The following is a 13,153-nucleotide window of genomic DNA, read 5'->3' on the forward strand; positions in this document are numbered from 1 at the left end:
CAAATGGCACATGAAGTGCATAAGCACAAGAAATATGGTTCATGCTCTTGTTTGCATTGTATAAACAACAAATGTAACTCTGCGTTGAACTGAAATCCTCTGCTTTATATGTGTGCCACTCTTTTATATGTTGTCTGGGCTGCAATGCTTTTCTTCTTTGAGGTATGCATGTTACAGGAAATATTTTATTCGCCATATCATCTTTAGGACCTTTCAAGCAACTTTTGTCGCTGTGTCTTTCTCCCATGTGCAGTCGTATATGGAGGATCACCTGCAGAATAAGGATCGTTTGGATAAGGAGTGGGAGGCTCTCTGTAGTTACCAGGCTGAGCCAGCAGCATGTGCGGTGGGTCAGGAGGAACAGAATGTCCAGCGCAACCTCCCACACGGCGTCCTTGTATGTGAGTGATTATATCTGCCTCGAGTGAATTTATATTTGTTTTCTTGTGCACTATGCAGTAGAACAGCAGCACGCCCTGTCACAGGCTAATGCGTTCTGTTTGGATTAATTAAAAAAGTGAGTGGCCTTTTCTAATCATAGACTGATCAGAATTTTTATGAAAATGTGCAGACTCTACAAGGAAATTATCACGTTTAAGAGAAGTGTGTTAATGAAATGTTGATACTATCTGTCTTTGAATACTGTAGATGATCACTCCAGAGTCATCCTGAAGCCGGAGAATAACCAATCCAGATCTGATTACATCAACGCCAGTCCCATTGTAAGTAGTCACGCTCAATGTCCAATAATGGGAGTGAAAACACCTCTTACAGGTTGTTCATGTGAAAGAAACACTGACTCTTTTTGAAACACAGTATTTATGTCCATTTTTGCCAATTGCTTGGACTTTGCCAGGTCTACTTTATACTCTCCTTTGAAATTTGAGGCTTACTCATATTTGTTATTTATTTGCTCATTTATTTGTTCCCCTTTTCTCTTTCACTTCTCTCCTCTGTGGATCAACATTGACCATTCTCAGACTGTTAAATATGCTCTTTTATGTATATGTAGAAGCACAGACACTGAGGGACTGAGAAAACAAAAAGAAAAAAACTCAAAAGTAGGTTCAAATAGTCAGTCATTAATTTCTAAAAACAAAAATAAACATGGCAAACATTATGAGCCAAAAGGAAGGTTTGTCTATCAATGTAAGATTTTTGTGTGCATATAAGACACAGACCAAGTGAATGCTTTAAAACCAAACACTGTGATTTCATTGCCATCACAGGCACAATAATTTTTGTTTTGGCCCCTTAATCAGTACATGCACATAATGTTAATCAGTATAATACCTGTGCAGAAATATCACACTGAGAAAGTCAAACTGAGTCATTTTTACATGCTGTTATTTTTGGACTCAACTCGTCAAAAGATGAAACAAAAGGCACAAGCGAGTCAGCCCACCCTCCCCGAGGGTTTCGCGCTGCAGTCGGGGTTGGGTGCACTGATCCGCTGGTGTGGAGACAAATGCATGGAGGCGCGGTAATTAAAGCGCAGCAGGGATTTGGCAATGTGCGTTTCAAAAACTGTGATAATTATGTCTGTCAATGTTTGTAGCTTCTTTCTCATTAGCTGCAAGAAAGAAAAAGGCCTCAAAGTAAATCATTTGTGATATTTTTCACAACCTCCTCACACCAACACCTTCGGATTTGGTGACTGTTTAGGGTTGAGTTATATTATTTGAGTTATGATCTTTCAATCATACATACACAAAAAAGGTATGAGTGGTGCAGAAAAAGCTTTTCAGATGATATTTAAAAACATTTTGTTCCTTTCAGTAATATTGAGTAAATGAAACCAGGTGAAAAATATTACATTCTTTGTTTTATTCCATCAATTTTGACTCTTAAGAATTTTGATTCGTGATACATAATATTTTACTTTTCATGGTAATACAGTATATCATGTGAACAAATCATACTATGCCCTATCTTCTTCTTTCTTTGATATTTTTCCTTATAGGGCATCACAGGATGCTGAATATACCTATAAACCCCTAAAAAACTCAGATCTCTTAAAGTAATTAGACCTTAAGAGTGTGATAATCTCTCTGAGTGTGAAATGACAAATCGACTATAATAACAGCCTGTATAGAGAGCAGGTAGTCTAAAAACTGTTTCATATAAACTGCCAGCATTAGCTAGCTTGTGTATATATAATTGTTCTACCCTTAAATTGCTCTTGCCAACAATTAAGGTTGTGCAAAGCAATTATATCCATTTTCTGCCATGCTAATGGGTGTGCGTGTCATTCACTGTAACCATGGGGTTTGAATCTGTCTCTCTCATGCAGTGGTGTTTGATCTTTTTGTGAAGCTATAGAGAAATTAGTGCAAAAGTACTGAACCATGCAATTACTTTAGCAAAAGTTTTGAAAGGCTTTGTGATCGGCTTTTGTGCTTTAAAGACATACGCATACGTTCTCCCAAACGCACTCACAAAGACAGACATACGTGCTATCAAGCACACTCTCACACAGACAGCTGTAGCATTTGATCTGCGTGGTAAAATGTTCATCAAATCAGAGCATTTTGGATGTGAAAATTGGCTACATTTATCAGTAGGACTATACTTTTTAAATGATCTTAGCTTAGAGCTTCAAGGACACACACATACACATACACATGAAAGAGCAGCAGCTATTCTAGAAGTGTTTGGAGCTTGTGTTACAGTCTCATCCACTCTCTCCTTCCTTCATTTAATAAGCCCAGGTCTGACACTCTAACAAGACTGCATACCTTGCCTCCTTACAGCAAGCATGCTTTTGTTACAGCTCAAAATGGGCACATTCCAACCTGATGACAGCTTTCACTTCTTTTTGTAAGGAGACATTTCAGGTCAGGAGAATGTTCTCCTGTAATGCATCCAGACAATAATATCTTTCCACTAATATGAGTGTGGACAGGATGTGTTGTAATCAGTTTTTTTTTTTTTTTTGCTTCACCTTTTCTTTTAGACCCGATGAATAGTTTGTGTTGATGTTCTTTGATGGACAGATAGTGGGATGTGTGGACTAATGGTCAGAGTGAAAGACTGGATGCCATTCATCAGACACAGATAATAAGAGCTAAATTCTGAATTGTGGTCATCACAGCTAGTAGACATGGATTATTAAATAAGAATTGATCAATAGCATGCCCCATTCTGCCCATGTTCTTGTACTGCATAAATCAGTAAATGCCAATCATGTTTATGAGTATCCCAGAATATATGTGCAATTTGTTGGGCTTGTTTTCCATCCACAGTAGACTCAAGATTTAAGATTTTTATTATATTTTAACAAATATATTTATATACAAAATACAAGTAAATTTTGTTCGCTCCATAGACAGTGCATCAAATATATAAAGGATAAACATAAAAACTAAAGTAAACCTGAAGCAGTATAAGACCGTATACATGAAAAACTGAGAAAACAATAAAAAATTATTCATTGTTTTTTACTTTAATAATGTTAATGATAATGCTAAATGAAATCCAGTATGGTAATATTACAAATATAATATTAATGTTAAATATTAAAATAGTATTAACAGAACAAAAGGAACAGAACCAACAAAACCAAATTTAAGGGTTAGATCAGTAAAAATAGCACCTCGTGGTTACAACGGCAAGATATCGCTTTTAACAGTGAACACATTCTGGTTTGTGTCAGTGAAGAGATACTTGAGTCTCAAAAGGTTGGGAAACACTGGCAATGTTTGACAGTTTGCAAACCTATTAGATTAAATAAGTTAAAAGAGGTGGATTGTCCCTTTGCTGCGTTTTGAAATTTACTTTTGCTTGTTATGGTTTTGCTGCTGATTAGCTGAAGTGCTGGTGAAGATCTTGCCTGACATTATTTAATTGTGGCTAGTGCATTATGAATGTCAAAGTCCATATCCATATAAAAAAAATTTCTTTCCATCATTGGCTTTTTTCCATCGGGACAGCTTTCACTCAGACAGACACACAATTACACGCAGACACCCTCCTCCAGCCACTGAGCTTCTCATCAATAAATGCATTTGATTAGAGAGATGCCTTGCTTTACTCCCAGAGCCGGCTTTAATCAGAGGTATTAAAGAATGCACATGCTCGGAGAGAGAGAGGAAGAAGGGGTGACTGGAGATGATAGAACGATATAGAAATGGAAGAGAGAGTGGATGTGGAGTAGATAAAAATGAGAGCGAGAAAGACAGGAGAGAGGGGTCGGGAGAGGGGAGGTGGTCGTGAGAGAGACGACTCTGCTCTCATTAGTGACAGGCCTCTGTGCCTTCGCTTTATTTGATTTGCTTTTCCTTTTCCTTTTTTTCTCTCAAGCTTTTTAACTCCAAACAGAAATCGTGGACATTCTGTTTCTCTTGGCAGCAAGTTTGTTTACCCCTTCCCCAAAGATCGAAGGAGACCCAAGAAATGTTCAGAAAGCAAATAAATAAGATAAATGAAACAGTGCAGTTTACATAGAGGCTTCATGTCAGAGGAGAGCACCATAGAAACTACCATCCTTCCAACATGCAGCCATATCACTTTTGTTCCTCTGTAGATTAGAGATATTCTTTAATTAACAGACTACTCAGTGTTTCATTTTCAGTACTGATTAAAAAAAATGTTTGTTTCATGAATATTCATGAAGTATTTACTCTGTCTTTTCACTTTTAAGATGGACCATGACCCCCGAAACCCAGCCTATATCAGCGCTCAAGGTCCTCTTCCCTCCACCGTGGCAGACTTCTGGCAGGTAAGATACTCTGTGTTGTCTGAGTCTAATCCATATGGATAAAACACAAGTGCAAGAATGAAAATGTTAGGTTAATGATTCATGGTTCAAAACCTGTTCAGAGTGGATAGTTCCATTTTACCATATTAGACTCAGGCAAACCCATTAGCAAGAATTGCTTTTGGATTCATATTGGTTTCAATATCTATCTTTAGAATACAAATAAAACTAATACTAGCTTCTCTATTATTTTTCTATTCTTTCTATTCCTTTTCTTTTTATTTATTATACAATTAACAAAAGCAAAAAATACTAGCTTGAGCTTTTCTTTTTCTATTCTATCTGTTTTCTTTTTATTTATTATACGATTTAAAAACGAAACCTTGCTACGTTTACTACGTTAAGCTAACTGAGACTTGTTATAGCACTTGCATATCATTGCTCTTTTGTTGATTTTGATAGCTTCCATTGTCCTCATTTGTAAGTCGATTTGGATAAAAGTGTCTGCTAAATGGCTAAATCTAATTGTAAAAGCAAACTGAGATCTTATAGTATAACATGAAAGCGTCTATGCACTCTATGAACTCTCAAATAAGGCAAAGATGGGACTTTTTGGTAATGTTAAGGGTAGAAAGGACACCTTCCGTTTGCACTCAGAAAGCTGCTTTATGAACATCATTATATTACCTTAATTAGGAGGGCCAAAGGTCCCTTAAGGTTTGGGATTCCTCACTGCACAGTGTCAGTGCTGAAAATATAAGGGAAAATCTGAGCTTTTTCTCCAACACAGATGCTTTGAATGAGAAAGTCTCTCACTATAATAGTTTTGATTATAACAAATTGATTTCAGTGCTTTTATTTGTTTGTTTGCATATTAGAATCAGTGTTAATTGCTCAGATGATTTTAAGAACCAGCTAAATGCTTTTTGCTGGCATGCTTAGGATGTTTTCAACTCAATTAATATTTTACGATCAGCAGCAGCTTTGAATGTGTTTTCTCTTTGTTTCCTGTATTTTTTTTTTTTTTTTTTTTTTTGAAGGTTAGATAAGTAGATGGTGTTAAATACAAACCGTAATCTACATTTTAATAAATTGACTGTGGTAATGTGTTGCTGTCACTTGACCCTCTATAATCACAAAGCAGTGTTTACTAACAGATGTGGGTGTACACTAATTGATGTTATTGGTTGTTTGAATTTGTCATTTTGTCAATTACTGACGTAAAATTAATGATCTAAATTGATTTAATTCCATGCAGATGAATTATAGACAGCCAGGCCAGTTCTGAATCCAAAAAAAGGCCATTAAAAGTTCAATTTAAATTAAACAGTACATTAATCCCTGTCAATTAATATAGTGATGTCATTGTCTCTGTGTTTCTTCTCATTAATGAAAAGGTGATTCATACCAAACACAGCCAAGCTTTTAAAAGTTTGCAGAGTCTTAAGTTTTCTCTTTGATAAAGGGCATGTATACATACACATTTACTTATATATTAAGTGTAAACCTTTTCCTTCTTCATCAGGCATGGCTTGTAAGACTTTCTCTAATTTGTCATTCATAGAAAAAAATAGAAACTGTTAATTAGTGATAAGCCTCCATGTTATTCAAAGTTCTGAAGTCATTCATTAATGTACGGGTGTACATCCAAACAGAAACTAATGATTAAAGAGATTATTATTATAAAAATGTAGTTTAATAAAACTGTATTTGACATATTGGTGTTTTAGGTCTATTTAGATGTACCTCTCTGGAACCATTTATTTCTACTGAACTCTTAAAGACAAGTGGTGATGAATACAACATCTTTCAAGTTTTATTCACAGAATACTCAATTGTTGCTTTGTGCAGTTTTTATTCAGAATTCTGGCCAAGCACAGAGCACTCAGTCCTCTTCTCTGCAGAGTTTTCAGAAACATGTTTGTTGGTTTTGTTTGACCTTTTCTGCATATTGCACTGCAAAGCTTAATCTCAACCATATTTGATCACCTGGTCGGGAACATTAGTGCAAGCTCCTCCATTGACCTTCAGTTCCCACTCCTGGATTGAAGAATCAAGCATTGTGATCTTTGTATATGAGCTCCTCAGTAAGAAAATTTTAAACTACACAAGAAATGTTTTTTACAACGCTGAATAACATTTATCTTTTAACATCATTTGACCATTAATGTATACAGTGCTAAGCATCTAAACACATTTCTGTTTTGTTTGTTTTTTTCCTTTTTTCCTAATATTTGTGCCATAAATTCTATTAGGATGAAACATGTGAAACAAAAAACTCAATTAAATACTAAATTCAGTGACAGCTATTTTGTATTGCCACCATTCTCTCATCATATAATCATGAATTTAAGACATTTTATTTTTCATCAATTTCATCACCAGTGTTTTGTGAGATTAAAAATGATAACATATTCATAATGATAACTTTATATTGCTTTTGAGACACTTTTACCATGCATTTCTCTGTTAATGACTCTGTGGGGACGTGTGGCACATGAGTTTGATTATTTTATGAGCAGGATCATTGTATTTTATTGCTACCATAAAAGTCAGTGTTTCCCTCATTTTCCTAATGGCCAAATGGGCATTTCCGTGATTGAAGGACACAATAAAAGTGTGATTAGGGGAAATGGAGCAAGGCTGAGGAGGGTCCGTATACAAGGGGAAGGGGAGATCGAGAGATAAAGGGCAAGAGAGGTGGGCTGGAAGACTACACTAAACCTCCATTACAGTGACGAGTGGGTTTGAGTTATTAAGACCAATTATGCTTAAAGCAAACTCTGCTGAAAAGCTTAACTCTCTGAATCCAGTCATACTGTAAAGGACGGAATTTTATTGTCTTGCAAATGTATTTTTGGCTGTTTTTCCCTGTCTACATTGTAACATTGCTTTTGCATTTTCTGTTGATGATTTGTTGTGTAGATGGTTTGGGAAAGTGGCTGTGTGGTTATTGTCATGCTGACACCTCTTGCTGAAAATGGCATCAAACAGTGTCATCAGTATTGGCCTGATGAAGGCTCGGACCTCTACCACATATATGAGGTAAAGCTCCTGTGGAATGTGATTTATTATTTCAGGTTTTAACTCTCTGGGGTCTGAGGGGGTTTGGGGGCACTGAAGAAGTTTTGACAAGCCGTGATATTTGTGGGGTTTTTTCAGTATCTTAAAAACATATACCTTAACTAAATATTAGGAAAATGGACCCTTTTCACAAACTTTGATTACGCATTTCCACAGTTATTAACATTGTAAATCTAGCAAAATTTTATATTATAATATTTTTTTTTTTTTAATTACATTCATAACACAACACGGAGGGAAAAAAATCCATAGTTTTTACAAAATCATTTTGGCAGCTGTGGTTACCAGAATAATTTTGTAAAAAATATAGAAAAATCAAAGTTCATCACAAGTAGATTTTACGCCGTCTGAAGTATATACTAATAGAGTCATTCACGAAAACACAAATCACCAACATTAAATAAACAACAGATGTAACATAAAACCCAAATGTACATAACTGATAAAAACTATTAAGACATTATTTAAACAAAATACTTTCAAATACGTCATGCAGGGAAATCTGGGCATATCAGTTTACAGTTTTTGACTGTAAATTATGTTTATTTGTTCTGTTGTACTTCTAAAAACTGTACAATTAACAGCATTTTACTGTAAAATTATATGAAATGTTTGGTTAGATCTTTTACAGTTTTTCCCTGTATAAAGTACGAGAACTTACTGTTAACCTATTAACAGGTTTTTTTCGTAGCATTTTTACAATATTTTAGTTAAAATTACACTCTTTTTTTACAGCGTATACTTTGTTTTATATTACCTTGACATTAAATTTCAGAATACTAATAATAAAATTAGGTATTTGACCTCTTTTTCTCTTTCGACCACCATGATCAATCTCTCAATATTTTTTCCCACCCTGGAAAATCATAGAAATGCTATTGTGGATTTTTTTCTAAATGAGAACCCAACTATGGCAAATTTACTCGATTATGGCAAGTTTACCCAACTATGACATCTTCCACTTCTGAGAACCCTGGAAATGTGTAAAGGGTCCATATAATTACCCTATTAGTTTTTGTATCAAAATAAGAGTATTTCCTTCAAGTTAACACAATAATCTAAAACATGTAATTTATGTAAATTAATTCTACATGTCAGAGTGTAAAATCACACTGTGCTTATATGATCTTGAAGGTAAATCTGGTCTCTGAGCATATCTGGTGTGATGATTTCCTGGTGCGCAGTTTCTACCTGAAGAACGCCCAGACTAATGAGACCCGCACAGTCACTCAGTTACACTTCTTGTCCTGGATGGACCAGAATGTTCCAGAGTCAGCTAGAACCTTGCTGGACTTCCGCAGGTATGTGTCCAGCTACTGTTGTATTTCACCAGGATGTTGAATGTTTACCTATGCAGTTTTTGTCTTAAATGTTTGGGCCAATATACTTATTTTCCTAAAAGGTTTGTGTTCATTTACCTTCAGCCTGTAGGTTTAGAAAGAACAGAGAGCATGATTTTGAATAAAAAAAATCTAGCCCTTTATCCCTATATGTGTGCATAGTAGCAAACGCATGAAAATCCCTCCACAATAATCCCTATTAAATGAAACACTCCAATTAAATGTGAAATGTTCAGCAATAAAACAGTAGTGAAAGGAAAGCCAATGGCAGCATATGACTGTCATTTTTCACCTGCTGTGAGCGTTCTGAAGAAATGCAATAGGCCTCTGGGGGAAAACCTTAAAGAATTTTAACAACCCTGGCACAGGCGGATGTATACCTGCAATAGGACGATCCATTTTGGTCTTCTAGTTTCTTTGTTCATGCTCAAGTAGAGTTAACCAATTTTAGCAAGTGTTCTGCTGTGCTGTTACATTTAGTTTATTAATCCCACTACTTCACCACAGAATGTAGGGAAATGATGTTGGCATGTTACATTTCAGACTGCCTGCTTTGTATTTTTAGAGTTTAATGTGTAATCTTTTGGAGAATTTCCTGTTGTTGACTCAGAGCTCTGTGCAGCTCACTCTGATTTGCTTACATTCATGAATTATGCTATATCTATCATTTATCTAACCATTTTACAGACACAGGGGCGCAGTATACTTTACATTTCAAATAGTTCTCCTTATAGTTACTATACACAGTGTATGCTTTGGGGAAATGTTTCATTTTTACATGTGCAGATATGCATATTATATATGCCTGTCATATGGGATTAAAATTTATGTGCTGACATTTCTAAAGCATCAGATTTGGAGTGCTGATTCTGTTGTTGATTCATGGGAGGACTGTTGGTTTTAACCCTAGTGCTTCTGTTTGACTTGCTCTGGTTTCTGTTGCCATTCTGAATATCTCCCAAAAGGCCTGTGACACAGTCTTGTCTCATGCACGGCCATGACTCACACTGAATCTGTCAAATGCTCCTCCCTCACCTCTCTTGTTTTTTCGTTGGCCAGCTAATTAGCGGTTGCCAGTGTCATTTTTGTGATGTTGCAGCTAGTTATATGAGCCCAGTTGCATAGTCACAAAAGTGATCATTGGAAACTGTATCTTCTCTTCCAGGCCCTTGATTTTTCCTTGCCTCCCCACCTGCATCTCAAACTCACCAGATGTCCCTGTTTCTTGCACTCACCCACCCTTTTTCTCTGCCCCTCTGTTTTGCTCAGAAACACACGCTGCTGCCCTAATGCCCCAATGCATGATGGTCCCCTCTGCACTCTTTCAGATCTGCCCTATCTCAGACCATTCTTATACTTTGACTTCAATCATGTAAGTCAAAGTATAAGGAAGTCGTGGCCTAATGGTTAGAGAGTCGGACTCGTAATCCAAGGGTTACGGGTTCGAGTCTCGGGCCGGCAGGGATTGTAGGTGGGGGGAGTGGATGTCCAGCGCTCTCTCCACCCCCAATACCACGACTGAGGTGCCCTTGAGCAAGGCACCGAACCCCCAACTGCTCCCCGGGCGCTGCAGCATAAATGGCTGCACACTGCTCCGGGTGTGTGTTCACGGTGTGTGTGTGTGTTCACTGCTGTGTGTGTGCACGTTGGATGGGTTAAATGCAGAGCACGAATTCCGAGTATGGGTCACCATACTTGGCAGTATGTCACTTCACTTATGTAACCTGTTGTAAAGTTAAAGTTAATAAATTCTGTTTATAAACTAGCCAGAGCCAGTTGTTCTTGCATTTGGCTCTTGGCGAATGTTAATCTTAGACCCAGCTGTCTTTAAATAACATTATATAAGTGCAGCAGGTTTTAGAATTGAAAGTCGCCCCATGAGCATTCAGATCTGATCTTAAACCCCTCTTTTGGTATCTCTTGGGAAATCAACACTGAAGTATGCACAAAGCAGGGTTTTTTTTGGGGGGGGAGGGGGGGGGGGGGAATAAGCAAAACAATATGAGTTAACACAGTAGGTTTCCATGGCAACAGCACCTATGTGCCTTAAAATGGTTTTGCAGGCATTATAATTGTGCAAGGTTAATGTGTTTTGGATCATGACACCTAACCACACATCATTTACTTAATGGCTTGTCGCAATGTGGCAGATTTAACAACCTCCCCATTTGTTTTAATTGTTTGGCATGGACCTTTTGGTTTATATTGCTTTTGATAGACACATGTTAGAAAGTCCTCTGGTTTGACAGTAACGTGTTTGATAATAAGCAAATGCAATATGTTTATATGTGACCATAAAGTTTCTAAAATGGCAAATTAATATGTCCATGATGTACTTATTTGCACATCCAGTATTAATGGCCTCTTTTTTTCTGTCATTGCAGAAAGGTTAACAAGTGCTACCGGGGCAGATCTTGTCCAATTATTGTTCATTGCAGGCAAGTACCAGAAAAATATAAAAATGCATTTATAAGCTATTTGCATTTATCTAAGAAAAATAATATATATATAGCTTTATTTCTTTTATATAAAATGCAAAAGTGAAAGCAGTATTAAGTCCAGTTATATAAATTATCAGTGGTCTGAATTATCTCTGAGGCACTGGTAAAATAAATGAAGTATTGAGAGAATATCTACAAGAGTGATGGTAAAAATGGATGGCCTTTACCCTCAGTGTGAAATTGGGGAATGTGAGAGTCTGTGTAAACTAAAATAGTGGCCAAATGATCTTTAACACCAGGGGTTAATGAGCAACATGTTGTGCGTTGTGGGGAAGACAGGCTTCACAGCTGTCATGCATATTTGAATAATTCAGAATGATATCAGGGGAGAGGGAAGAGTTTCCCTAAATAGTACTCGTTTCCCAAACCCCCACTTGAATGTGTTTTGTATGTGTGTGCTTAAACCTGAGCAAACTCAGAAAGCGGCATACACACACATTCATTCAGTAATACACTCATAATATTCAGCCGCATGTCTTGAAAAGTAACCTTGATTTCAAATCAGAATGCAGTTTACCATCCAACTGCGTCTGAGTTTGGCTGGTTCTCGCAATTTAGTCGATTGCGTAGAAGGTAAAACAAGGTTTAAATGCTTTTTCAAGTCCCCTCAAATTCCCACTGTGTTCAAACACTTTGTTTTTGCTCTTAAAAGAGCTGTGTTGTATTTCTTTCTTTTTTTTTTTTTCTTTTTTTTTTTTTGGCAAATGCAGTTTAGTTTTGCAAAGAACAGGAAAACAAGACAGCAGTCGTCTTTGACAGAATTATTGTGAATGCTGAAGGATGATGCAACAGCAAACAATGCGGCTGAAACACAACAGAGAAATGAACGCTTTGTTTTCGTTTCAGCAGGCACATACTGTAATGCTCATTCAGACAGGTCTGCTCTTTTCTCAGAAGTGATAACGAGTTTCTGTCTTCATTTGCAGCGATGGCGCTGGAAGGAGTGGAACCTACATCCTGATTGACATGGTTCTAAATAAAATGGCCAAAGGTAAGAGCGCATGGCACAGACAAGGAGGCGCTGTCATAACACACAACGTTTCACACAATGAAGGTCTGGTCGTGCATTAGAGGATGATCGAGGTCTTTAATGAATGGCCAAGGCTCTCAAAAGGCTAATGTGAATAAAAGTGCGTGAAAACATGAAGAACGGAGAAAATCGTGTATTTCTCCTTGTGTTTGCACCTGTAAGCAAGTGCGAAGGTTTCAGCTTTGCCTAATACGGTTGACTTTTTCACATGCAAATATTAAACATTCAGCTCTGCATAGAGTTTAACAAGTCATGTGAATCCATCCACGAAGACGGAAGGTGCCTTCATAACCTGTCCGAATCATCACCATTCTTCCTGACCCCATCTGGTCAGGTCACCCATGCATTTGCCTCCCCCCATGCTTCTCTATTCTGGTCACCAGTCCATGCCTACTCCTGACCCGACCATGGTCCGTGGCTTTTTCCATAATGAGAGATCAAAGACCAGATGCAAGGGAGAGCGTTGCCGCATTTGTGCCTCTTTCCCATGCTGTCAGGG

At 37.1% G+C, this 13,153-nt stretch overlaps 1 protein-coding gene across 1 annotated transcript in view; it reads left to right on the plus strand.

Moving 5' to 3' along the window:
• The window catches only part of LOC306876053 (receptor-type tyrosine-protein phosphatase N2-like), a 224,394-nt gene that overhangs the window by 206,561 nt on the left and 4,680 nt on the right, over nucleotides 1-13,153 (plus strand). Inside the window, exons 14-20 of the mRNA XM_079426952.1 lie at nucleotides 254-401; nucleotides 649-722; nucleotides 4,643-4,720; nucleotides 7,625-7,744; nucleotides 8,918-9,084; nucleotides 11,508-11,561; nucleotides 12,551-12,615. Of these exons, the coding sequence (XP_079283078.1) occupies nucleotides 254-401; nucleotides 649-722; nucleotides 4,643-4,720; nucleotides 7,625-7,744; nucleotides 8,918-9,084; nucleotides 11,508-11,561; nucleotides 12,551-12,615 (706 nt within the window). The remainder of the gene's footprint in view (nucleotides 1-253; nucleotides 402-648; nucleotides 723-4,642; nucleotides 4,721-7,624; nucleotides 7,745-8,917; nucleotides 9,085-11,507; nucleotides 11,562-12,550; nucleotides 12,616-13,153) is intronic.

The sequence above is a fragment of the Barbus barbus genome, assembly GCF_936440315.1.
Source record: "Barbus barbus genome assembly, chromosome: 1".
Classification (NCBI taxonomy): Eukaryota; Metazoa; Chordata; class Actinopteri; order Cypriniformes; family Cyprinidae; genus Barbus; species Barbus barbus.